Source organism: Ursus maritimus, unplaced genomic scaffold (assembly GCF_017311325.1).
Source record: "Ursus maritimus isolate PB19 unplaced genomic scaffold, ASM1731132v1 scaffold_7, whole genome shotgun sequence".
NCBI classification, from domain to species: Eukaryota; Metazoa; Chordata; class Mammalia; order Carnivora; family Ursidae; genus Ursus; species Ursus maritimus.
This window is the reverse complement of record NW_024426885.1, coordinates 80,466,196-80,493,802: the sequence shown is the minus strand read 5'-3', so window position 1 is coordinate 80,493,802 and position 27,607 is coordinate 80,466,196. Positions and strand designations below refer to the sequence as shown.

General features: G+C 39.8%; 2 protein-coding genes and 1 pseudogene across 6 annotated transcripts in view; 2 read left to right on the top strand and 1 right to left on the bottom strand.

Annotated features, from left to right (window-relative positions):
- The window catches only part of LOC103661949 (zinc finger protein 33B-like), a 31,618-nt gene extending 28,900 nt beyond the window's left edge, over positions 1-2,718 (bottom strand). Inside the window, exon 1 of the mRNA XM_040624754.1 lies at positions 2,609-2,718. The gene's annotated coding sequence lies outside the window, so the exon portion shown is untranslated. The remainder of the gene's footprint in view (positions 1-2,608) is intronic.
- On the top strand, positions 671-23,690 carry ZNF248 (zinc finger protein 248). 5 transcript variants are annotated; one of them, XM_040624760.1, is made up of 6 exons: positions 671-2,448; positions 4,018-4,119; positions 4,220-4,261; positions 13,951-14,077; positions 14,584-14,679; positions 16,874-23,690. In XM_040624760.1, exons 3-6 carry the CDS (start codon positions 4,247-4,249, stop codon positions 18,367-18,369), a joined length of 1,734 nt encoding a protein of 577 aa, XP_040480694.1. In that variant the 5' UTR covers positions 671-2,448; positions 4,018-4,119; positions 4,220-4,246; the 3' UTR covers positions 18,370-23,690. The 5 variants fall into 5 exon arrangements, with proteins under 5 accessions (XP_040480694.1, XP_040480696.1, XP_040480693.1 ...); XM_040624762.1 differs by lacking the exon at positions 4,018-4,119 and adding an exon at positions 3,232-3,303; XM_040624759.1 differs by having other exon boundaries at positions 3,232-4,119.
- Positions 14,612-27,607, top strand: part of LOC121101311 — a 56,438-nt pseudogene continuing 43,442 nt past the window's right edge.

The window sequence follows — 27,607 nt, the reverse complement described above, 5'->3', positions numbered from 1 at the left end:
TACACATACACAAGGGCAAAAAGAATACATATATTGTAGATAATGTAGTGTCTGCCTATGAAGTTAAAAATAAGCAAGGGGTGAGTAGGAAGGCTAAAATGAACCCTGGGTTAGACTAAAAAGTATCAGTGCTAGCTCATTAATTTTCATATATGTAGTCATGTCATAGAGACTATATCATACAGATATAGAAATATGGATACTGTGAGGCAGATGACGAGCCTGGATTGGTACACATACATTTATTTCTTAGATGTGTTCACAGACAGGGTCTAGAAACAGTTTCACCCAGTACCAATCAGCACACCTAGAGTTCAGATCTTGATTTCTCCAATAAAAGGAACGAGCTCCTTGGAAAAATGCCTGATTCTGGGGCGGGGGCACAGAAAATACAAAAAAAAAATCAAAAAAATAAGGAAGTGCTTTAGAAACAATGACAAAGATTTGTTAAAAGTACCCAAAAGCTGCGGTGCTTGGGTGGCGCAGTCGTTAAGCGTCTGCCTTCGGCTCAGGGCATGATCCTGGCGTTATGGGATTGAGCCCCACATGAGGCTCCTCCACTATGAGCCTGCTTCTTCCTCTCCCACTCCCCCTGCTTGTGTTCCCTCTCTCGCTGGCTGTCTCTATCTCTGTCAAATAAATAAATAAAATCTTAAAAAAAAAAAAAAAAAAAAAAAAGGACCCAAAAGCTAACCTGTGATAGCTCCCAGTGCCCAAACTGGAACAATTTAAGCAATATAATAACATAATAGCATGGGATGAAATGAAAAGAGTGGGGAGAGGCGCTGATCTGAGAAAAGGAGCAATAACACAAATGAATCTTAAACGAGTTTTGTGACGTGAAAAAAGCCAAATTCAGGAGATACATATTATATAATTTGGTTGACATTCTGAAAAGGGTAAAATTGTAAAACATAAAATAGATCAAAGTGTTGGGTGAGAAATGTGGGATTGAGTAACAACGGTGGAGAAGAAAATAGATTATCCATGAGCCCGTACTGACATAAGTAAATGATGGAATAAATAAATGGGGAAAATGAAAATCTTTCCTTTACAGAAGAATCCCAATAAATACAGAAGAAATAGAATAGAAAAATCACCACTTAGAACACCACAGTAAAAGTGGTTGCAGGCAAGATCCAGAAATGAAAGCTAAAATGAGTGGCCAAAACTCTAAATAGAAACAGTACATTTGGGTAGCGTCAGAGGGCCTCTCTTCAAATTTACTAATATACGTGGTGGTTTTAAAATATGACCACAAATTTGAAATGGAGCTAATTTCCTGTCCCTGAGTGTGCACTGGACTTAACAACCCACTCAAGTGTTGACTGGAAATGGAAAAATCCTAACTATATAGTGGAGAAACCTGTCAGATACCACTTAACCAAGTACTAAAGGTTAGTATGACAAATCATGTTGATATCATGTCACCTGATATATCGGTAGGGCACATCCTCCCAAAGGTATTCTTCCTAAAAATTTATACCTCAGTCCAACAAGGAGAAAACATTAGACAAACGTAAATTCAGGGTCATTCTTCACAATACCTGCCCACTATTCTTCAACCATGTGAAAGTCATGAAAGACAAGGAAAGACGAAAAATCTCCCACAGACTGAAGCGGACATGATGATTAAATGTACTGTGGGATGGGGATTGGATCCTGGATCGGTAAAAGGACATTAGTGGAAAAACTGACGGAATCTGAATAAACTCTAATTTAGTTAATAGAATTGCACCCGAGTTATTTTCTTAGTTTTGATAAAAGTACCATGGCTCTGTAAAATGTTAACATTGGGGAAAGTTGGGTGAAGTGTATATGGGAGGTTGCGGGAGATGACAGCGTGCTTTTCTCAAGTTTGGTAGACGAAGTTTTTTACACATCAACTTTTTTTTAGTATTGTTTAACCATGCTGGCCACAGATACCACATATGTAAATGAAATTCAAGCACAGCTTTCCTTCTCTCGGCTTGTGTCTAAAAGGCACACTGCTTTGATGCACAGGTCGAGGGGCAAGGACAGAAGCCTGACCCCAGGCAGCTGGAGTATCTCAGTAATCTCTCAACTCAGCAAAGTCGGCAGAAACTCTCCAGCTGATTTCTCAAGAAATGGGCATGGTGTACACAGGGGAAGAGAATCTTGCGAGAGCCACTGAACAATTTATGTGCCAGACATACGTCCTAAACGCCTCTAATCTTCACTAAAACCCTGTTAGCTCGGTACTGTTAGCTTACTTTTTACAACTTTGGGGTGAGGCATCCCTTCCTTAGAAGTAAAGGCACTTGCCAGGAGCGGAGTTCAGCTACCCTCCGCCGCCGCGCCGCGCCGCTCCCTCCCTCTGCGCATGTGCATCCCCGCCTTCTCCTCCCGGCTCGTCCTTCCCCGGTCTCCAGCCCCTCGTGGGAAACCTTTCCTGGCTTCCGGGTCCACGCGGCGAGGGAGCTACCGGTGAGCCCCAGGGGGTGGGGGCGTGGGCCGAGGGGTCCCTGCGCCGCTCGGGGGTCCTGCGGGGGCGGCGGTGGTAGGAGCCCCGCGGACACTGGAGGGACCCCCAGGCGTCTGCGGCGCCTGCGGAGTTGAAAGGACGGCGGGCGGGGGCGTCTCTTACTAAGGGACCAGGGTCCCGCGCGGCAACAAGGGCTCTCGGGCTCGCAGGGCCCGCAGGTGTCCAGCCCCAGCGTTAAGCTGGCTGCGCCGTCGCGCGGCCGCAGGTGGGGAGTGCGCGTGCGTGACGTGTGCGCTGGGCCCACGGGGAGGGGGGGTGGGGCTGGGAAGGAGTGAGTGCGCGTGCGCGACGTGCGTGCGCGCTTGGCGTTTTGACGTGTACGCGTGCGTCCTATGTGCGCCGGGCTTACTAGGAGGGGTGCGGTTGTAGGGGAACCAGGCAGGGCGTCTGATGTGAATGAATTGCTCTGACTGAAGAGTCGACCTGAGACTTCGTCTCCTTACTTGTAGAGTGTGGATGTCAGTAATACTTACCGCGTGGCATTGTTCTGAGCACTCAGATTTTGTTAGCTGCTATTGTATTTGTTTGTTACATATATAATACATGCGGCTGGAGCTTGGACAAGTCTCTGGGGCCTTCATTGCTCAGTTAACTAACTCATTTGTGCAATGGAAGAGGGAAGAGGCTGGACTAGCTAGCCACCAAGGCCCTTTCCTGGCTCTGACATTCCCCAGGTCCCCAGTTATTATTTATTATGTATTCATTTGTTATTTGTTATGTATAAGCATGGCAGTATCCTGAAGCCATCGAAGGCTGTGTGACGGTGGAAGGTCTGGGACAAATTTATGAAGAGCGAGGTGAGCTGGAGCTGAGAGGGGTGGGCACGCAGGCGACACAGGAAATGTCACTTCTTTGGAGAGTTTGTGAGGGCATGGTCGGGAATGAAAGGCTCACCAGCCATAACAAAGGCAATTCTGTCATCACCCCTCCCTGAACACCGCCTCCTCCCCTCATTTTCCGTTCACTATTTCCCATTGTTGATGGCATCTAGAAAGATGCTGAGGTTCCCACTCTCCTGGCCTTATAGACGCACGGGATGGTAGTGCAGGCAAGTTTTTTTTGAGGTTATCTGTTTTGGCCTTATTTGAAAAACGAAAAAAAAGATTTTAATTCTGAGAAGGTGACTGACCGAGATCATGCAGTTTGTTAGTGGCAGAACCATGGTTAAAAGTAAGGTCTGCAAATTCCCAGGCCACTGCCCATTTTGTCACTGTTAAGTCAAAGATAGTTTCTTATTAAAAGACCTTTTGAAAGTTGTAAGAAGGTTAGAACAAACATGAAACATTTTTTATCTTGCCTTAAACACCCCCATCTCTTTTTTTCAGAGGTTTCTTGGATAATCTGACCTCAAGGGGTTAATGGTGTTAAGAGGAAAACATTAACAATGTGGCTTGAGGTTTTTAATTTTTCCGTACCACATCAGTTCTGACAAATCCATAGTGTTTCCTCCTTTAGGTTACTGTTAAATGTTAAACTCATCTTCTCATGTTTTTAATTTTTCTGTGTCACAGAACCTAAATTGGTAATAAATCAATAAGAAACAAATGTTTACATTCACTCAGTGAAAAGTATCATGTCTAAGCTCAACATATATCGGAGCCACACATGGACACGTAAGTATCTTGTATGTGGAGCTGTGTAGGCAGGTAAATCCAGGAACTGCAAGGCAGGCCAAGTCTCTCCTAACTTCCTTCTCCCTTCCTTCTTCCTCAGCTCTCCCTCCTTCAGTAAGAGCGGAAAATGAACAGATCCCAGGTGAGCTTTTTGTTTATTTATTCCCACTTTGTTTTAAAATGGGTTTTCTAAAGTTTGTAAGGATTCATATTTTTAAAAAGAAAAAATAGAAATAGGCAAGAATTACTTGAAGGGAAATATGTTGAGAGTAGCAAATTCAAAGAGCAGTTGGCAGAATCAGATGCAGGACTCTTAATTTCACAGAATTGTGCAAGTTGTAAATTTTCCTCTGATTTTTCTAATAACAACACTGAAACTGCCTATAATCATTTCTGATAGACACAGCACTGTGCCAAAGATGCGTAGATGCTTTTCAGGGGACCAAACAAAGAGGTTTGAGTAGACAGCCCTCCATGGTCTTGCTTGATGCAGGAATAAGACTTTGAAGACCTGGCAGAATGGAGGGACCACACGTCCTCCAGATAACTCTCCTTAAGTGTTTGTGTCAGCTTGGTTGTGTTTCTAGCTTGAGTAGCAGACTGTTCTGGGTTTGGTCTCTGCATTTCTCATTTACATTTCAACCTCATGCATGCATTCTTGCTCCTTCACCACCACCACTCACCTGAATCAGTTCTGGAAAAGGCCACCATATTGTAGTCAAATCCAATTTTTGTCTTTGTCTTACTTGACCGTCCTGTGGCATAATCCTCAGTCTCTCTTGTCTCTGACACCTCCCTCCTAGCTCTCCTTTCTTAACTCTGATACATTCTCTTTCTGTTCCTCATGAAGTTGTCTTTCCCTTTTGCTCCAAATGTTGCCTCTCCTTGGGTATATTGCTTAACTGTCCTTGGCTCACTGCTTTTTTCAGTCTTTTTTCTTTTTTTTTTTTTTTTTTAAGATTTTATTTATTTATCTGACAGAGAGAGACAGCCAGTGAGAGAGGGAACACAAGCAAGGGGAGTGGGAGAGGAAGAAGCAGGCTCCCAGCGGAAGAGCCTGACATGGGGCTCGATCCCAGAACGCTGGGATGACGCCCTGAGCCGGAGGCAGACGCCTAACGACCGCGCCACCCAGGCACCCCTTCAGTCTTTTCTCTTGACTGGCTTTGTCTCTCTCTCTTTTTTAATAAAATACTTTTGAATTAGTAATGTATTAATTAATTAATATAATTAGCCATTGTGTTGGCTAAAAGGTTAAGTGATGTTCCCTCTAGGACGGGTGACATTTATTTCTCATCTAAATTGAGACACTTCTGCCGAGAATGAAAGAGGTTCTGTAAAGTTATGATGGGACAACTGGCATATATTGGGACAGTCCCAGACAAACGGGACTGTATGGTCACCCTACTGTAGATACCCATCTTTCTTGTTTGTCCTACCAGTGTTTCTTTATTCAGTTAAAAGATACTCTTGTATGCCCCCTACTTTTATTTAGAAGGGACTCCATCATCCTTAGGGCTTTTCGAACTTCGATGCACCTGTACATCACTGGCATCTGCAAAAATTCGGATTTTGATTTAGTGGATCTGGTGGGGCCCTGGGTTTTGCATTTCTAAAAAGCTCCCAGGTGAAGCTGACTCTGCTGCTCCGGGCACCACACTTTGAGTAGCGAGTCTATACACGGTTTCCCATTCTTTCTTCGCTTTTTTTCCACTGTTTTCCGCCTATCTCAGACATCTTTCTGTAAACAGAACATGGATTGCTTCTTTTTTTGTTATAACTGCACAGTAATCCAAGCATGGACATTCCATAGTTTATTAAACTGGTTATTAGTTATGAACTATTTCAAACCTTTTGCTACTACAAACCATGTTCTAATGGATGACCTGGTACATACAGGTTTTTTCTATCAGATAAATTCCCAGAAGTGGGCTGCCAGGTCAAAGTGTGAATATAATTGATAAACTTGATCATTTGGGATTATGGTATCATTTTGTGTCACTCCCATTGACACCTCGTGAGTGCTTCTTTGTCTGCAGCTTCTTCCATAGAACACGTGGTTCAACTTTTGGAATTTTGGCAACGGATAGACTACAAAGTGGTATTTTATGAACTTTGTATCTGCAGTTTTCTTAACTGGGTGAGGTTAAATATTTTTTCATATATTTGAAAGATGTATTTACATTTCTGTGAACCCTCTGTTCATATCTTTTGCCCATTTTGCTCTTAAGTTTGTCTTTTTTTTTCTTTCTGTGACTAGCTCTTCTTCAGTGACTAGCTCTTTATATATAGGGATACTAATGCTTGTCTATTATATGGATTGCAGACTATTATGGTATGTAATTTTTCTTTTGATAATTGACCGTGGTGTTTTCTCCTCCATGCAGGTATTCTGTTTCAGGGTACCACATTTCACTTAGTTGTTTCCTTAGGCTCTCCTTGGCTGTGACAATTTCTCAGACTTTCCTTGTTTTTGATAACCTTGGCAGTTTGGAGGAGTACATTCAGGTGTTTTGTAGAACGTCCCTTAACTGGGAATTGTCTGCTGTTGTTTTCATGATTAGACTGAGGTTATGGGTTTCTTGGAGGAAGACCACAGAGATATAATGTCATTTGGTCACATCATGTCAAGGGTAAGCGCTCTCAACATGACTTATTATAGTGATGTATCACTGTTGATCACTTGGCTGAAGTAATGTGGTCACGAGTAGTGGCAAAGCTACTTTTTCTTTCCTCTGTTTTCACACTGTACTATTTGGAAGGAAGTGGGGAGTTACAGTATACCTCCTTCCTGCTGGAGCATCTACATAAATTATCAGGAATTCTGCACAGGAAATTTTTCTGTTCTCTCCTATTTACTAATCCATTTATTTATATCAGGATGAATTCATGGCTAGTTATTTTATATTTTGGTTATAGTATAGTGCTCCGTTGTTCCTTTTGTTGCTCAAGTTGTTCCAGGTTGGTTATTAAAAGCATCTTCTAGGGTTGGTTATTAAAAGCATCTTCTATTAAAAGCCTGGGCTGCTGAGTTGGTTGAGTGGCCAACTTTTGATTTTGGCTCAGGTTGTGATCTCAGGGTCCTGGGATTTTGAGCCCCACGTCAGGCTCTTTGCTGAGTGTGGAGCCTGCTTGAAATTCTCTCTCTGCCTCTGCTCCTCCACCCTGCTCACGCTCTCTCTCCATCTCCTTCTCTCTCAAAAATAATTAAATTCATCTTTTAAAAAGCACCTTCTGTTGGTTCCTGTGTCTTTTGACATACCCTGTTATTGTTTGAATACTTCTTCCTTTCTCCCTGGTAGTAGATTTTCCAGGTTTCCTGCTCTAGAATTAGCCTTTTTTTTTTTTTTTTTCCTAAATAGCTCTGGTTCTTTTCATTGGAGCATAGTATGAGAAACCAAGATTGGGGGACTAGGTGTGTTTGTTGCTACTGGTGTGTCATTGTTTGCAGACCCTCTCAGGTAACTGAACAAGGAAATACATGTGTATACTCACTCGTGTATATACAGTGTCTATAAATATTTCAGTATGTAACCATCTATATCTATATTAAGCTAAGTATTAGTTCACACTGTTGTCTCCTGTTGTAAACATTGCCACATGGAACATTCTAACCTTCTCTCCTTGCTTATCTGTAATCTCCCACTCTACAAAGAGAATCCGGCTAACATCATCTGGATTTCACTTATTTGATAGTTCAATTCCAGAATACACATACATGATTTCAGAGTTGTTAACCCATGGACTCTTGATTCTTCCAGTTTGGGGCCATTGCGAATTAAGGTACTAGAAATATTCACATGTAGGTTTTTAAGCAGACATAAATTTTCAAACATGTAGAGTGTGGAATTGCTGGCTCAGTTATGTACGTATGTATGTATGTTTAGCTTTGCAGAAATTGCCAAACTATTTTTACAAAGGTGCTGTATCAGTTTGTATTCCTACCAACTACGAATCAGAATCAGAATCTTTGTTGTTCTGATTGTGGACCTGAAATTGGTATCATCATTATTTTGGATTTAATCATTCTAATAAATGTGTCATGTTGTCTGCATTTTCCCACTAATAGATGATGTTGAGCACCTGTTCCTATATTTATTTGCTATCCTTATATGTTTGGTGAAATGTTTCTTCAGCTCTTTTGCCCTTTTTCAATTGGGTCATTTGTTTTCTTATTCTTGAGCTTTAAGAGTTCTTTGTATTTTTTAGATGCAAATCCTTTATTAGATACATGTGTTGTGAATAATTTCTCCCAGTCTGTGCCTTGTCCTTTCATTTTCTTAGAAATGTCTTTCACAGAGCAGATGATTTTATTTTTAGTATTATACCCTCTAGATCCATCCATGTTGTTGCAGTTATTAAGATTTCATTCTTTGGCTGAGTAATATTCCATTGTATATATAAACCACATCTTCTTTATCCCTTCATCTATCGATGGACTCTTCCATATCTTGCCTACTGTAAATAGTGCTGCTATTCTTTGTTCTGTATTTTCTTCTAGAAGGTTTAAAGTTTTGCGTTTTACATTTAGATCTCTGATTCATTTTTAGTTAATACTTGTGTAAAGTCTGTGGCTAGGTTCATTTCTTTTGCATGAGTGTCCAGTTGTTCAAGCACCATTTGTTGAAAGACTGTCTTTCTCTTTTTATTGCCTTTGTGCCTTTGTCAAAACATTTGACTTTATTTTGGTAGACTATTCCTGGACCTTCTATTCTGTTCTGTTGGTCTATGTGTCTCTTTCAGCACTATCACACTATCTTGGTTATTGGTAGCTTTATAGTAAGTCTCAAGATCAGGCAATGTGAATTCTCATTTTTCTTCCACATTGTGTTGGCGATTCTAGATCCTTTTCTATATAAACTTCAGAATCATTTTGTCAATATCTGCAAAATAGCTGGGGGATTTTATTTGGATTGCATTGAATTTATAGATTAAGTTGGAAAGAATTGACATCTTAGGCATTTTGAGTCTTCCTATTGATGAATTTGGAATCTCTCTCCATTTATTCAGATCTGTGATTTCTTCCATCAGTTGTTTTGTTTTTCTGTATATACATATTGTGTTAGACTTTGTACTTGAGTACCTTTTTGGGGGGTGCTATTGTAAATATTTTTTTTCATTTGAAAATTTGGAATTCTAATTCTTTATTCAGATATAGGAAAACAGTTGACTTTTTTATGTTGATCTTGAATCCTGTGATGTTTTGATATTTCCTTTTACTTCTAGTAGATTTTTTTCTTTCTTTTTGTAAGTTACTTGAGATTTTTTATAGAGACAATAATATTGACTTCAAATAAAGAGAGTTTTGTTTTTCCTTCTCAGTGATACACCCCAGTTGTCTCATCCCCTCTTCCCACCCACCTTCCCTCTGGTAATCACCAGTTTGTTCTCTATATTTGGGAGTCTCTTTTTTTGTCTCTTTTTTGCTTTGTTTTGTTTCTTAAATTGCACATGAGTGAAATCATATGCTATTTGTCTTTCTTTGTCTGACTTATTTCACTTAGTATTATACCCTCTAGATCCATCCATGTTGTTGCAGTTATTAAGATTTCATTCTTTGGCTGAGTAATATTCCATTGTATATATAAACCACATCTTCTTTATCCCTTCATCTATCGATGGACTCTTCCGTATCTTGCCTACTGTAAATAGTGCTGCAATAAACATATCTTTTCCAATCAGTGGTTTCATTTTCTTTGGGAAAATACCCAGTAGTGGAATTACTAGATCATAGGATAGTTCTATTTTTAATTTTTTGAGGGAACTCCACACAGTTTTCCATAATGGCTGAACCAGTTTTCATCCCCACTATCAGTACACAAGTGTTCCTTTTTCTTCACATTATCACCAACTCTTGTAATTTCTTTTTTTTTTTTTTTTTATTCTAACCATCCTGATACGTGTGAGGTGATATCTCATTGTGGTTTTGATTTGAGTTTCTCTGGTGATTAGTGATGTTGAGCATTTCTTCATGTGTCTCTTGGTCTTCTGTTCGTCTTCTTTGGAAAAATGTTTATTCAGGTCCTTTGCCCAGTTTTTAATCAGCTTATTTGGGGTTTTTTGGTGTTGTGTAAGTTATATATTTTGGATATCAGATCCTTAACGCATATATCATTTGCAAATATCTTCTTCCATTAGTAGGTTGTCCTTTTGTTTTATTGATGGTTACCTTTGCTGTGCAGAGCTTTTTGTTTTGGTGTAGTCCCAATAGTTTAATTTTGCTTTTATTTCCCTTGTCTTGGGAGACATATCTAGAAAGAAGTTGCTATGGCTGATGTCAAAGAAGTTACTTCCTCTGTGCTTTTCTAGGATTTTTATGGTTTCAGGTCTCACATTTAGGTCTTTAATCCATTTTGAGTTTATTTTTGTGTATGGTGTAAGAAAGAGGTCTGGTTTCATTCTTTTACATGTAGCTGGCTGTCCAGTTTTCCCAACACCATTTGTTGAAGAGACTCTCTTTTTCTGTTGGATATTCTTGCCTTCTTTGTTGAAAATTAGCTGACCATATTAACTGTTGGTCTATTTCTGTTCTCTCTGTTCTGTTCTACTCTGAATAGCCAGAGCAATCTTAGGAAAGAAAAACAAAGTTGGATTTGTTTCACAAATTGATCACAGTCCCAGATTTCCAGCTATACTACAAAGCTATAGCAATCAAAACAGTATGGTACCGGCCCAAAAATAGACGCATAGATCAATGAAACAGGATAGAGAGCCAGTCATTTATGTTTTATTTCTGGTTTTGGGTTGGTTTGGTTTGGTTTTGGTCTTCCTGCACTAGCTAGGACTTCTAGTACAGAGTTGAATAGGAGTATTGAGGTAAGACATCCTTGCCCTATTCCTGCTCTTTAGGGGAAAAGTGTCCCAGTCTCTTAACATTAAATGTGATGTCAGCTGTAAGGTTTTTATGGATGGTCTTTATCAAGCTAAGAACATTCCCCCTATTCCTAGTTCACTGAGAATTTTCATAATGAATGGCTGTTAGATTTTGTCAGATGCTTTTTTCCCATCAATTGATTTGATCATGTAATTTTTCTTCTTTGGCTTATTGATGTGCTGCATTGTATTGATTGATTTTTTTTTTAATATTGACCTGGCCTTCCATACCTGGAATAAATTCCACTTGGTTATGGTTTATAATGTGTTGTATACATTGCCAGATTTGATTTGCCAGTATTTGGGGATTTTTGTATGTATGCTAATGGGAGGTACTGGTCTTTAGTTTCTCATGTCTTTATCTAGTTTTGGTATCAGGGTAATGTTGACCTTATAATATGAGTTTGGAAGTGTTATTTACTGGAGGAGATTGTGGAAAATTAGTATTTTTTCCTTAAATGTTTAGTAGAATTCACCAGTGACACTGTTTGGGCTTAGTACTTTCTATTTTGGAAGTGATTTAATTAGTAATTCAGTTGTTTGTTTGTTTGTTTGTTTAACAGGTATAGATCTGTTCAGGTTATCTATTTCTCCTTGTGTGAATTGGTGGCTGTGTCTTTTTTTTTTAATTTTATTTATTTATTTTTATTTATTTATTTTTGATGTAAAGTTCGATGATTCATTAGTTGTGTATAACACCCAGTGCACCATGTGATACGTACCCTCCTTACTACCCATCACCAGCCTATCCCATTCCCCCACCCCCCTCCCCTCTGAAGCCCTCAGTTTGTTTCTCAGAGTCCATAGTCTCTCATGCTTCATTCCCCCTTCTGTGTCTTTTAAGGAATTTATCCATTTCATTTAAGTTAATTTTTCAGGAATAAAATTGTTTGTAGTATTCTCTTATTATTTTAGTGTTCATAGGATCGGTAGTGTTGACCTATCATTTCTGAGATTCACAGTTTGTTTCTTTTCTCTTTTTTCTTGGTTAGGTTTCTGGAAGTTTATTAATTTATTGATGTTTTCAAAGAAGTGGCTGTTGGTTTCATTAATTTTCTTTTTTTCACGTTTTCAATTTCATTGGTTTATTCTAATATTTCCTTTATTTTGCTTCCTTTTGGCTTAATTTACTTTTCTTCTGTAGTGTGTTAAGATGGAAACTTAGGTTACTGATTTAAAATTTTTCTTTTCTAATATATACACTTGCTATAAATTTCTATGTACTGCTTTCAATTCATCCCACAAATTTTGATGAGTGGCATTTTTATTTTTATTTCATGTACAATATTTAAAACTTTCTTTCGAGTTCTCTTTGAACTACAGGTTATTTATAAGTGTGTTGTTTAATTTTTTAGTGTTCGAGTGATTTTCCAGCTCTCTCTTTACTGATTTCTTTTCCATTGTATTCAGAGAATGTATTTTGTATGATAGCTATTGTTTTAAATTTGTTAAGGTGTGTTTTATGGCCAAGACTATGGTCTCTCATGGTGAATGTTACGTATGAGCTAGAATAGAATGATAAAATGTGTGTTTTATTGTTTTGGATGGAGTATTTTGTAACTATCATTTAGATCATGTTGATGGGTAGTGCGGTTCAGGTCATCTGTATACTTACTGATTTTCTAACTCCTTGAACTCTCAGTATTGACAGAGGGGTGTTGAAGCCTCCCAACTATGATTATAAATTTGTGTATTTCTCCTTTCAGTTCTATCAGTTTTGGGGGTATGTATTTTGGTACCCTTCTGTTAGACACATACATGTTTTGATACTCTTGTTAGATTTATATATGTTTTCCCTAATAGGATTTTGAACCCACTTAATGAGTTCTTAATTCCAGTGTTGTATTTCTCAGCTCTAGAATGCCCATTTTATCTCTGTATGTATGTGCATGTATATGTGTCTGTATACGCATCTATCATAGGTCCCCAAGACCATCCCCAGGCTCAGTGACTTCCTAGGGTGAGTCTGCAGGTGGTTCTACTTATGGCTGTGACTTATTAAAATGCAAGGATATAAAGCAGAATCAACAAGGGGAAAAGGCGCACACAGAGCATAGTTGAGAGGAAACCAGGAGCAAACTTCTAAGAGTCTTCTCCCAAATCTAGCAATGAGATTGACAATAAATGTGAAATATCTGCCAGGGAAGCTTAGCAGACGGTGCTCAGTGTTTTTAATCGGGAGTTGATCGCATTGGTCTTCTCTGCTTGGCGCAGAAACTTCCGGACTTAGAAGGAATGTATGTGTGCAGCATAAACCATATTGCTTACACAAACAGTTTAGGCTCAGTGAACCATTCTTATTAGGGAATTTAAGTTCCCAGATGCCAGCCAAGGGATACCCTCATAGCAGCAGACCTTTCAAAGGAGGGCAGTCTCAGGCCTGCTCTAGTAATTCTGTTCTGTACAGTACACACCATATATCCATTGAACTCCCACTTATTTTGTTCGTATTTTCCTCTGTTATATTGAACATATTAATCACAATCCATTTTGAAGTTCCTGTTTATTATTTCTGGTATCTGGGTCCCCTTCTGGTCTGCTTTGTCTGTTTTATTGTCTATTTTTTTCTATCATATAAATGATAATATTAAAGAACTATCTTTTTCTTGGTCTGCTTTCCTTCCCAGTCTACTGTGTGCATACTGCTAGCTCCTGCAGTGTATAATTTAATAAATGTTATTGTATGTATCTCCTCATTAGATCATAAGCACTTTGAGAATAGGAATGGTGTGTGTTTGTTTTCATCAGTAGTATTTGCAGCAAGGGGAACACTTCGAGGCCTTTAGTGGAAATGCTGTTTGTACAAGATATTTCTTTTATCCTACAAAGTAAATAGCACAAAAGAAGGCATCCTGTGTATCAGTTTTTAGCAAACTCTAAAGAGATTAGCTCTTTTAAAATTCTTCCACGTCATATAGTTCTGACAGCTTCATATAGAAAAGGAATATACTATTACAGGAACAAGTGTCATTCAAAGATGTATGTGTGGACTTCACTCAGGAAGAGTGGTATCTGCTGGATCCTGCTCAGAAGATACTATACAGAGATGTGATTCTAGAAAATTACAGCCATTTTGTCTCAGTAGGTAAGAATCTTTTTTTTCCTTGTGACTACCAGTAGCATGCGTTTCTAGTTGTTGAAACATATGAACTGCCTGTGGAATTTTGATTGACACTTGAGATTCAAGGCCCTAAGATGACCAGTCTCTTTGTCCACCATAAACAATGCTGTGTTCTTTTTTTTTTTTTTTTAAGATTTTATTTATTTATTTGACAGAGATAGAGACAGCCAGCGAGAGAGGGAACACAAGCAGGGGGAGTGGGAGAGAAAGAAGCAGGCTCATAGCAGAAGAGCCTGATGTGGGGCTTGATCCCATAACGCCGGGATCACACCCTGAGCCGAAGGCAGACGCTTAACCGCTGTGCCACCCAGGCGCCCCCAATGCTGTGTTCTTAACCTGCTCAGGCATTGGTTCATTTGGGCATCTCCCTTGGGCAACTTCTGAAGCTGTACCTTTCTTCCCCATCATTTTTTCAGAGTCCCTGAAGCCAGGCTATTTAGCCATCATCTTGTATTATTTTTGCTCAACAGGATATTGCATTACTAAGCCAGAAGTGGTCTTCAAGATAGAACAAGGAGAAGAGCCCTGGATATTAGAGGCAGGATTCCCAAGCCACTGCAACCAAGGTGAGTTAGTGACTGCACAGGCAGGTGGAAGACAAGGGAATGAGGTCTTAGGCCATTGGTTTAGGGTTTATTGCTTGTGAAATATTCTTCAGAAATTTCTTTTTTTAATTTTAGACCTTTGGAAGTGACTAGGGACAGTTGGCCCACATCCCTCCATTACCTTAATCACACTCCTCCACATGTAACTTTCTTGCATAAATGCTTTCCTTTGTCCTTTGATATTTTAGAGTGATTTACCAATACATATAATGCAGACTCAGTTGACATCATCTTAGGTAATTTTTCGTAGTTAATTTATCTTTTAAAATTGTTTGCCTTCCCTCTATTCTCTTTGGACACCTTTTGTTACCTGGTATGTATTCATGCTATACTTGAGATATTCATTTAACAAATATATGTTGGACACTCACTACAACCCAGTTACGTTTTTAGGTAATTAAGAGATTAACATCCCTTTTATCATGGAGCGTGTATTACAGTGAGGGACAAGAAGCATGTTTGTGTGTGTGTGTGTGCACATACACAAGTGTATGCGTGTGAATGTGTACATACAGTATTTGTTGTGGTAAGCACTGTGGAGAGAGTTAAAGCAGTGGGGAGGGGGTGGAGAATGATGGCATGTGCTAATGGGTAAGGAAGTCAGAGAAAACCTGTTTGATGAGGTCCATAGGAGGGATGAGGCCCTAGTAAAGTGAAAGTGCGAGCTCTTCCAGGCAGGTGCCAAACTTCTCAGCTGTGTTCTTAGTGTTTGAAAAATGTCAAGGGGGCTGTTGTGGCTAGAGTTGAGTACGTGTGAGGGAGAGTGATAGGAGGTGATGTCATAAGAAATAGCATGGACAATGGTAATTATGTTGAGTGATGTGAGAAATCCTTGGGGTTTTTTTTTGGTTTTTTGAGTAAATATAAGTGAGATTAAATCATCAGATCTGATTTACAGTGTATGCAGTAAATACAATCTGGTGGTTAGGTGGTGCTTGGGCACGAGCAAGGAAGGAATACCATTTAGGAGACTACTGTGTATTCCAGAGGAGAGCGGATAGTGGCTTAGGTGATGTTGGGAGGGCTGAGGAGTTGTAGGTTTGTACATATATCTTGACGATGAGGCCAACAAGATTTGCTGTTGGGTTGATAGTGTGGAAGAGAGACAGGAGTCCAGCATGACTCAACTGATAGGTCTTAAGCAACTGGGTAAATCAGGGTGCCATTTACTGAGGGGAAATTAGATTATAGGGGACTTATGACATACCTAAACTTGGACACGAGAAGCTGGAGAGAACTGCTAGAACCCAGTCTGTGTGTTGAATAAGATGTTGGTTCTATGTGAGTGTGGTGCACGTGGCTGAGGCCAGAGCCAGAAGTGCCCACATGAGAGGCGTCAGCTGTGGGTGTGGTAAAGGCACGGGGCTGGGTGAGAGCTTCTAGATGGGAGGTTGGTGGACTCTTATGTAAAGACAGTAGCACATATTTTAGGTTTGGTGAGTCACATGTGGTCCGGGTGGCTGCTCCTCCTCTTTCCTGATTCTGTTTTTCCCTCTCCTCCCCTTTCTTCTTCCTCCTCACTCCTCCCTACTGTCTCTGCTATCTTTTCCCTCTAAAAATGTAAAAAACACTCATAGTTCAAGGACCCTTGCTCAGCAGTCTTAGTGTGCAGACTCCTTTTCTAGAGAGTGGTTGCTTGCACATGAGAGCAGTGGTCCTAGAACAATTCCACTTTTACAAGATGTGAAAATCCATTCAATCTCATCATGAGAGGAGCTTGGGGAGAAACAGTCTAAGCGAGGTGAAAACGAGATGAAAACATCCTACCGTCCTATTACTACCTTAAATGGCACCATCTCTTAATTCAGTGTTCAGTGTCTCTGTCCCGCTCACCCCATTCTCTGAGCTTCCCTGAATCAGCCACTCCCAGCTCCCTGTGCTTTGAATTTGCACCCTTTTCTGTCCAGTTTTGAAGGTTTTATATTTAAAATGTTAAATGTCCTTGCCAGTTTCCATTCCCAGTTTCCACTGCAGCATGTGTTTACTTTCCGCTGAGACCAGGAGGATAAAGGAAACGTATGCTTGGATGTAGTTCACGCCAGGAAACTGAGCCTAAAACAAAAGAATCGACTACATGAAAGGGCGTTTGTGTGAGTTCAGTCCCATTAGACGTGTACTAGTATTCATAAGATGTGGTTATTTTTCTCATTTCTAGAAGACTGGAAAGTTGATGACCTGATAGACAGCAGCCAGGACAATGAAGATGAACATTTTTGGCAACTTGCTTTCACCGCCAACAAAACATTAAATATAGATAGCGGTGATAGAGTAACAAAAGCTTTCAATCTGGGCACAGATTCTGTTCCTTCAAGAAATTTTCCATATAAGATATGTGACTCGTGTGAGATGAGTTTGAAAAATATTTCAGGCTTAATTATTAGTAGAAAGAGCTATTCTGGAAAGAAGCCTGATGAGTTTAATGTGTACGAGAAATTGCTCCTTGATATTAAGCATGAAAAAACTCCAGGAGGGAAATCTTACAAATATAATCAGAAAAGGAATGTGCTCAATCATAGCCACAATCTCAGTCAGCCAATTTTTGACCAGCCTTCTGAGTATAATGAAAATGGACAAGCCTTCTGTGAGGAAGCAGCCTTTTTCACAAACAAGAAAATTCAGATAGGAGAGACGCTCTGTAAATATAATGCATGTGGAAGAACCTTCATCCACAGTTTAGAACTCAGTTTATCTCAGAGAACTCATTTGGAAATGGAGCCATATGAATGCAATATTTGTGGGAAGTCCTTCTATACAGATTTAAGATTGGGACATCAGAGAACTCTTATAGGAGAGACTCCTTATGAATACAATGCATATGGGCAAACCTTCTGTGATAACTCAACTTTCATTATCCATCAGGGAACCTATGCAAGAAAGATTCCCCACGAATACAAAGTGGGTCCTAAAACGTGGGAAAAGTCAACTCTCTTTAAACATCAGATAGTACACATGGGCAAAAAACCTTATGAGCACAATGAAAATGGAAGTAACTTCACCAAGAAGTCACATCTCACCCAACTTCGAAGAGGTCACTCAGGAGAAAAAACCTTTGAATGTGGTGAATGTGGGAAAACATTCTGGGAGAAGTCAAACCTCACTCAACATCAAAGAACACACACAGGAGAGAAACCGTATGAATGTACCGAATGTGGGAAATCCTTTTGTCAGAAACCACACCTTACGAACCATCAGCGAACACATACGGGAGAAAAACCCTATGAATGTAAGCAATGTGGAAAAACGTTCTGTGTAAAGTCAAACCTCACAGAACATCAGAGAACACACACAGGGGAGAAACCGTACGAATGTAATACATGTGGGAAATCCTTCTGCCACAGGTCAGCCCTAACTGTCCATCAGAGAACACACACAGGAGAGAAACCCTTTATGTGTAATGAATGTGGGAAGTCCTTCTGTGTGAAGTCAAACCTCATTGTACATCAACGAACTCACACAGGGGAGAAACCCTATAAATGTAACGAGTGTGGGAAAACCTTCTGTGAAAAATCAGCTCTCACTAAACATCAGAGAACTCACACAGGGGAGAAGCCCTATGAGTGTGATGGATGTGGGAAGACCTTCAGTCAGAGGTCGGTACTCACAAAACATCAGAGAATTCACACAAGGGTGAAAGCTCTTTCAACATCCTGATGTCCAGAAGCCTTTACCCGCCCTTTCACATTCTTACACCATTTTAAAAAATGAGACGATTGAAGCCCAAAGAATGCCTCATGTTATTAGAAAGTGATGTCTTGTCATACTTCAAATAATTAATACTAGCACAAAACCTTACTGATATTTTGAGTACATGAAAGCTCTCAAGAAAAACTGAAACTTTTCATCAGAAAATTTATATTGAGGGGAAGTTTGTTCACTTAAGGAATGTGGTAGAAATCTTTGTCTAGAATTTATGTTGTGTCATATTCCAGATGTGATACCAAATTTTTTGTAAATATAGTGGATGGTATTCATTCATATCCATATTCACAATGGAATCTGAAGCTTAAAAAAAGATGAATCACAACAACATTAAACATTTCTGAAGAGTCCCTGATGTTTGCAGGCCAGATGTGGGTATAATAATATAGCGGAAATTAGAGGTATGCTTAATTTGCATATTGGAGTCCAACAACTTGTGAGGAGACAATATTCCCTAATTAAATAACTACTATGGTCTATACTAGTATCTCCCACACTAAATACCACCAGTGTCTTTATGGATTGACATAATTATATATGTATATATATGTAAATATATTTATACACACATACCCACACGTATGCAGTGGTGTGTTAGAGTAAGCTCATGCTGGCTTGCAACTGCCGATGGTTAAATTTTCAGGAATTTAGTGAGCCAGTTCTTAAACATAGTCATTATTTAAAAATTAAATTATATTAAAAACAAAGGTAATAAATACTCAGCACTCATCACTTCCTAATTATAACATTTTGCTCTTTGTTCTTTAGGTCACTTACATTATTGAGTTGCATGGTAAAAATATGTCTAATGTGCTTCTGCACATCTCTTCCCACCTCTGCACTCAGTGTCGTCCCATAGGTGGCTTGGCTTTAGTGGGAGCATTTATGCCCTGGAAATTGGCAAACTCTACAAACGGGGGTTTTATTTTCTCAGCGAACCTGTTGTCAAATACTTCCCAGCACACCATTGTGTATATATGAAAATATATCTGGACAATTTAAAGTACAAACAACATACCCCTCTCCCATATCCTGACATAAATAAATGACTATGGCCATTATTGCTGAACTGCCTCATAATAAAGAAGCCCAAATTTGTTTTTGTGAGGTTTTTTAACTACCTCTGCATCCAGTCTTACTTGTAAATACTACCTGAGTCTCTTTGTCGTTTGGCCAGTATACGTTATTTTACAACCACATCACCAACTTTCCCTCTGACGTTGCTGGCAAATAGGAATCAGTATGGCCGTTGTTACTGATCTACTACTACTTCCCAAAGAAGCCAAATGATATTTTTCTGAGGTTTTTCAGCTGCCTCTGGGCCAGTCTATAATGGTGTAAGTGCTGTTAATAACAGTGGGATTTACATGAATTTTTCAAAGGTTAACATCATTTATGAACAGGAATACCCATTGCACTCCACAAATAAAAAGCGATGGTATGTACTCGAATGCCACTTTCTTACTCTTAGTATTTCATTATTGTATCTATTTAGGCATGATCTGTATGTGACCCAGGAACTCTGTATTTGTATTTAAAATAATAAGGTGTCATACACTGTCCCTGCCTCCTTTGTCCTACTGTTTTCCCACACCTCCTTGGAACACACTGATCAGCAGTTCCAAGAGACACTGCACACCCACTACCCTGCTTCTTACGTGCTGGGCTCTGTTTTATCTCTGTTCATTCTTCCCCCAGATGATTTAGGAGTAAATCCAGAGTAATCTAAGTTAATCGTGGAGATGCTATTCTAATGATTTTGTTGAGGTGTTTGGGAAATATTCTGCGGTACTTCTGGGAAACATCTCAGTGATAAACTATTGTCATGACGTGAGAAGACACAAGGAGAGATTGTCTCTCTTATGCTGGACTTTTTCCTGTTTGTATGTTATACCAAATTATAGCTCGTGGTCCTGAAGGGCAATATCCTGAAGATAACAGTAGACAAAATGGGAAAAGCCTGGTTCAGAGGCGATGTCATTGAGCTGCACAGCTCCATCTGGACCTGTTCTCGGCTAGGACTTTCTGTTACTGCGATAATAGTGGTTGCTTATCTGTTACTTCTAGCTGAAGGCATTCCAGCTGGTACAGATGAGTACTTAGTTCTAAGTGTTCATGTTCTATACAGTGATTTGGGGGAAGAATGATTTCTTTTGACAAGTTAATACGTGGATAGCTATTTGTATCAGCCCTGCTTCTAATGACAAACAGAACTCTACCCCCACCAAGAGGATTGTAATGGTAGACGTAGTACAGTGGTGTGGGCCAGAAACAAGGGATACCGAAGCACCTAGAGACTAGCATCACCCAGAAGCCATGACCATTCTAAGTCGTAAAGGGGCAAAGGATGGAAACTAGTGTCACCAAAGCCCAGTGGGAGCTGCTCTCATGGAGGAGAAACCATCTCCTAGGAGATACTGTCCCTACCAGAATTGTGGCACCGAATTGCTGGTGGAGAACCCAACCAGATGCGATCGGCAGGTTAGCCCAGGTGGGCACAGAGAAAGTGGAGAGAAGGTCTGGGTGGAGCCAATGGATTCTAAGCAACACGGTATTTTTTTATTTCTGTAAATTCCTATGTAAAGTCTCAGTAATAGAAATAAACTTATTCTACTAGTTGAAAGCTAACTATTTCTACTTCATTGTGCTTTTGTATCGCCATAAGTAGATTCCTTTTGGAACTGAGCACTGTGGCAGGTATGTCTCTGTTGACATGCATGAAGCAGACATTATGTTAAATGACATTATTCATATATCTTTCTGTGGTGTTTCTTGTTATATGTGTTATGAGAAAAGCAGCTCTGTATTCTTCCAAATAAACAGCCAGTTGTCCCTGCATTGTTTGATTAATTTACCCTTTTCCTTGTCCGCTTGATAGGGCATTTTTAGCATGTACTTAAATATTATGTGTAGCTGCTGTTGCTTTTTCTCTGCTCAAGGCAACTTTTCTACATTCTTGCTGTAACATAGCCCATCCTTGTGAACACAAGAGTTGACATTTATGCCAGATGATACCATCTCTTCCTGGCCCCGTGTTTGTAATGATCCAGGAATGGTCATTTGTTACAAAATAGGCCAGTGATAACTTATTCTAGAATATTTTTCACAAGTCACTATAACCAGATAATTTGTGTCCTTGTTGCTGCCAGAGGTCATATCAAGAAAATATGTCTGCAAGGGAGAAGATGATGGGGATAAGTGCTGTAAAGTAAAATGAGAGTAGGGGAAGTTGTCAGGAAGATGTTTGATTCTACGAAGCATGGAGAGGGAATGACCTCACTGGGAAGGGTACAGTGGAGGGAGTTAGCCATTTGGTTATCTGGAGAGAGTGCGTGTGTGTGTGTGTGTGTGTGTGTGTGTGTGTGTGTAATACATGTACATGTATAACCAACAGTTTTACATACCTATGATTTTGTTTCCTGAAACAACATCCTAATTACCTGTACTATACTTTGATGTTTTATTTTGTATTGTACCACATTCTGTTAAAAGAAATGCTTGTTCCCATATACTAAACTGATTTCACAGCCAATGAATGGGTCATCTCCCAGAGCTTGAAAACCTATGCTCAGGTGCAAAATCAGAAAAGGAATGACTGGGTCACAGGGATGGCTTTCTGAAATGGCTAAGCAATTTATGTTCCCAGTGCCTGGAAACTGTTTCCTGGTTAACTCCCTAGAACCTGACTTTTGGGAATTAGGCCCGTTTTCTATGTGGGAGTTGGCCTTCCCTTTCCCAGTGTGTTCTGTCACTTCACATACAGCCTATACTGGCACGGAAAGGTAGAGCCAGAGCCTCTGGAAAGGTTCAACCCCTGGGCATCCTAGATGCCCTCAACCACCCTGCTTGTTGCCCCCAGTAGGCAACTGCAGTTTGTAGCTGCCCTTGCCCTACACCTTTGACCTTCATGTTTGTGGAGAAGGCTTAGCCTTCCTGATTTAGCCTTAGCCTGATTCCTTTTATTTCTACGGAATCTTGTGCCACTGAGTTGACGGGACACTGTGTAATCTCCGCCTCCTCCCTCTTCCCCACCTGCCTCTTCTTTCAGACTCTGCACATCCCCAGGCTTCTCTTTCAGATGAGGAACTGGTATCTCCTCTTAGACACCACTTTTTAAGAGCAAGGTCACGTCAGATACTTGGGGAGTTGGAAAGTGATGCTTGCTATCTTGCCCGCTGCACGTCTGGAGTCCATAGTTTGGGATGATTGATCCTCTCTGGTTCAGTTTCCTCATATACAAAGTGGGAATAGTTATCCCTGTCTCAAAGAGCAGGCCTTAATTTCAGCTTACTTGTAGTCACACACAGGCAAAAAATTCTCTCTTGTCTAACCCCCCAAAAGAAGTTCACTTCCTCAAAGAGCAGCAGGGGAGTTTAGGACTACCTGAACTCCAGCCCCTAGTGAAGGCATGTCCTGCTCTGTTGGGTCTCCAGCCACATTCTTTAAACTAGAAAAGGAACTTGGAGAAGCATGGCAACCATGACTAGTGCCCAGGAGCTGGTGGGACTTCCTTAGCCTTCCCAGGACTGGGTGCTCCTGTGCTGATGGTCTATACTAGCTGCCCATGTTAGGGGAAGAGGGTATTAACGATTCTTCGGAATGTAACAGAGTTATCGTCTTCTCCCCCGCCTCTCAATAATTGCCTCTCTAAAATAACTATTGGTTTTTAGTTCAGCATGCATCCTAGGCCTTTTTCCATGCATTTTAATCCATATTTGTTTACCTACAGAGAATTTATAATGGACCAGACTCTTACGGGCATTTGACTTTGGCAAATCAGAAATACTGTCAGAATATTAAAATTCTGTATTGCAAGCAAAAGTATCCATGCCGTTTCCAAATAACATGTTGTTGCCTGGAATTAGACAACTTTAAGGCTGTCATGCCCAGTGGTTTGCAAGGTGTATTTTTAATTGCTACTGAAGAGAAATAAACCGTGTAATTTTTAATAGCCTATGGATCAACAACTATTATTGTTTTATGTTATTTGGCGTTTTTTCTTTCCAGATGATTTGGTGATTTGTGCAGATATTCTATATTATTATAGTTTGAAACATTTAAAACTTCCTATAAAATGTGTCCAAAAGTTTTAAGACTGCTACTGTTAGTGGTTGTGGTGAAAACATATCTGAACCTCAGTAACTTTAGAAGAGCAGATACTATGGAAGGCTGTGAAAAACTTTTACCTATGAAACAGCATGCTGTTAGTTTAGTAGGTAACAATGAGAAAGTAATACTGCTTAGCAAATATAAATAAAATGCCATTAATATACCACAGGAGTCATAGACTTATATTCTCTGAAATGTGTTCTTCAATTTTACTTATATGGGAAAGTTAATGAAATCCTAATACTGTTCCCTGTTTTTCATCGTAGATGGGTGTAGTTTTGTCTCTGACATTTGTTTGGCTGCTTCTATGTCAGTGTTCGTTTTGGAAACACACACACACACACACACACACACACACACAGTATTAGGATAGCGTATATACTGTAAACTCCCATTTTTTCATTTCACGATATGTGATTAACATCTTGTCCATGTTGGCTTTTCTGCCCTTACGTGCTCATTTTTAATGACTAACTAGGATTTTCTCCGTGGATCAATACCATTTTACCGATAAGCTATTGATTCTCACTTAGGTGGCTTCCAATATCTTTATTATTATCGGTTAACGTTGTAGAGGAATACCTTTGGCCATATACCTCTCTATATTCCTTCAAGTTTTCTTCCTTGGATTTCTTTCTAAAACTGTAATTTCTGGATTGAAAGGTAAGTTCATTTTCAGTTCTGATGAAATTGACTCCAGAGGCCTGTATGAATTTCAGATCCATCCAAAGTTTGGAAATCTGAGTTCTCCAAACCCATTTCCCTGAATGGACCCTATTCTTTCCCAGGCTTTTCCAACCTTCTGTAATAGTTCTTGGATTGATCTTCTAGAGACATTGAGCAATTTAACACTCTTTATTGACTGCTCATCTTCAGTTTCTTGGTTAGTGTTGACTCATGTCCTTAGCTTCATTTTATTTGATTGATTGATTGATTGATTGATTGATTACGTTTCTAGTTTTATTGTTTTACATCAGGCTGGGTTTTCAAAAACATGAGCTGCAGATGGACGCAGGGTCCGTGTTTTGGGATTCCTGGGGCAGCCACACATATGGGGAAGGAGGTCAGCAAGTGGGTTTGGAGGAGAGGTCTTGGGCTCCTGGACGCCAGGGCACAATGTTCCTCTGGAGCAGAGCTCAAACGCCTCACTGCGACCTTGTAGCGGCAGGGGCAGGCCCACCAGGGGGAGCAAGAGCAGGAGGAATGACTTGACCGTTTGCTGTCACTGCTCCCCCACTTCCCCATGAGGGCTGGCTGCAGCTGTCAGACTCTGTCTGGCATATGCAGAAGTAGGACCTGCAATGCCTTTGGTTCCTTAGCCTCAGTTTAATTGAGGTGCTCATTTTATAATACTTGGTCATAAAAGAATATTACATCTTTTCTTGATTTATGTGCTCTTCATAATAAGAATCTATGTATTTTATCTCTGTTTACAGCAACAATGAGAACTATACATAATGGCTTTTTTCACTTTATAACATTATTCCACACTAATATGATTCCCTTTCTCATTATTTTGGAGAACACTCTAAAATTTGTCTACAGAAGGATTCTTTTTGAAGTCAAGATTTCATAAATTCAAACCTTTAAATAAGTTTTGTCTGCTGTTTGGTGTCCTGCATTCTCAACATTAAAATTATGAAACTCATGATTTTTGAACTTTGACAGTTTAAATTGCATATTTCAATTAGGAATACTTATAATTACACACAGGTGTGTATTCATTACAATATAGGAAGTAAACATCTACTCTTTCTAGCTGTCTAGAGACACCATCAGTTACCCCGGGAGGCCCATTTCTTTCTACCTCTTGTGAATTGTACAATTATTACATACTATATTCTTTTTTTTTTTTTTTTGCAGGGTTGCACTTAATTTTTTTTTAAGATCTTATTTATTTATTTTGACAGAGAGAGATAGAGAGGGAACACAAGGGGAGTGTGAGTGGGAGAAGCAGGCTTCTCGCTGAGCAGGGAGACAACGGCTGAGCCACCCAGGCGCCCCTACATACTAAATTCTTACATGATATTAGGACTTTAATTTTTTTTTCACAACTCAGAACTAAAATATTTAGATTATTGTAGCTATTAAAGACACTTTGGTTCAGCTTCAGTCTGCCTTTTCACAAAATGTTTGCCTTTTATTATTCTACATAAAATTTACATTTGTCCTGGCAACAGAACACAAAAATGTGAAAATAAGAGAGTTTGTGGAGATTTTGTTTGGAATATTGTACCATAATATACTTCATCTTTTTATTTAGGAAAATGATTTGTACCTCTTATTACTCAAATCTTTTAAATTATTTTTCACTGAAGTTCAATAGTTTCCTTCATACAGACTGTACATTTCTTATTTATGTATAGATTTTTTTTCTCTGAACATGTAAACCTCCGTACTATATTATCATCATGGACATGAGGAATTTTATATTGTTAAAATATATTTACCAATAAAGATTTTTACTATGTACTATTCGATAAAGGGATACTCACAAAGCATCTTTCTCTTTATAAAAATGCCAGAGCTTGCACTTAAAATTAACTCCAAGAGGAGGGGCGTCTTCTTTTGGATTTTATTTCTTTTTAGAATTTTTCCATTTTGTTTAATGTTTATGTAATTTTCCCAAGCAAACCTATTTTGCAGCCCAAGAGAAATCTCGATGATCATGGATATGACATTTTTTAATTGTTGGACTCTGTTTTCAGCTTTTCTTAAATATTTTACTTGTGTTCCTAAATGATGTATCTGTGATATACCTTTGTTTGTGGTAGTTTTCTGTCAATATAGACACAGGCTATGATTAAATCCCACTTTTAAACCCTGTCCTTAGGGACACCTCCAGGGAGAGGAGATTGTTTTGGCCAGCTCTAAATGAGGGGCCGTAGAGGCTAATGGGCACTGAATCTAGAACTGTAAAGAATGGGACCTCTGATGACATCAGGAAGGGAAGGCACAGCTCTTTGTTCTGCACATGTACGGTTCCATGTTGTCTCCAGCCTCCTGAGTTGCATGCGGGAGGCTCCAGCCTTTATCCTTTGGACACCTGGTTTTGGACAGAGAACTGGAAAGGAAGTTTGTGCTTTTTTGGGTTCTGTGGAATTTGGTAGTCAGAAAGAAAAAGAGTTGTAGTTGGATTGCAGTGGGTCGTGGTCACAATCTCCAAATGCTTCTCAATTGGGTGTTTAATGTGTGTAGTTTTGAGCCTGCCCAGGATTTACCTTCAGAGAAAGGCCTTTGAGGATAGGCTTTGCCAAGTGTCTGCTGTTTCAAGGTGGTGGGAAGGGTGTAGGGGAGGATGAGGACTGGCATCCAGCAGGAGATGAGCTGTGATCGCCTCTCTCACCTTCTTTGAGGAAAGCTCCTGATATGCCATGAAATGTATGGGCCTCAATCCCGGAAGGTCTGTTCTTCAGCTGCATGTGCCGGGGAGTGAGGCTCGTGATTGTGACTGAGGAGAGTTGTTACAGGCTGTCCGATAAGAGCTGGGGATTGTGGGGTCTTAGTGGTCTGTAGTAAGACACTGCCAAGGAGCATGGACTTCCCAATCAGTCTGGTCCGCATACACATCCGGACTCTACCACTCAACACATTTGTGACTTAACCACCCAAATCCTCAGTTTCTCCCTCACTAAAAAGTGAATGACAGCAGTAACTACTTTATGGGGTTGTTATAAGACTTAAAAATAAAATATGTAGGTTCATTTGCCAACCAGTAGATGTGCATCAAACAGTTTTGTAGTTGATGAGGAGTTATTTGAAAATGAAACCCAAAACTGTTGGAGAGTGATGTCACCAAGATGATGAAGTAGGGGATCCTGCCTCCCCTAGTTGAGATCCACAATTACACACCTTATTCATGAATGGAAACAGCTGGCAAAGCTCAGGTGCCCACTTACCAAAATTCAGCAACAGTAGGAAAAAACCCTGAGAATCACTTTTCAAAAAGAGAAGGAGAACAGCTTCATTTTGCCCCCTGAATCCCCCTGCCCCGGCTGGCACTGCTCAGTGCCAACAGGGAACTCCCAGCCAGAAAGGGTTCTTGCTGGGAAAGGAGGAGCCAGGTGAGCATCCAGCTTTC

Excerpts from the sequence above, each read along its gene's own strand:
- ZNF248 (XM_040624761.1), top strand. Across the intron at positions 14,078-14,583 it reads CAGCCATTTTGTCTCAGTAG|GATATTGCATTACTAAGCCA; the intron begins GTAAGAATCTTT and ends TTTGCTCAACAG. Across the intron at positions 14,680-16,873 it reads CCCAAGCCACTGCAACCAAG|AAGACTGGAAAGTTGATGAC; the intron begins GTGAGTTAGTGA and ends TCTCATTTCTAG.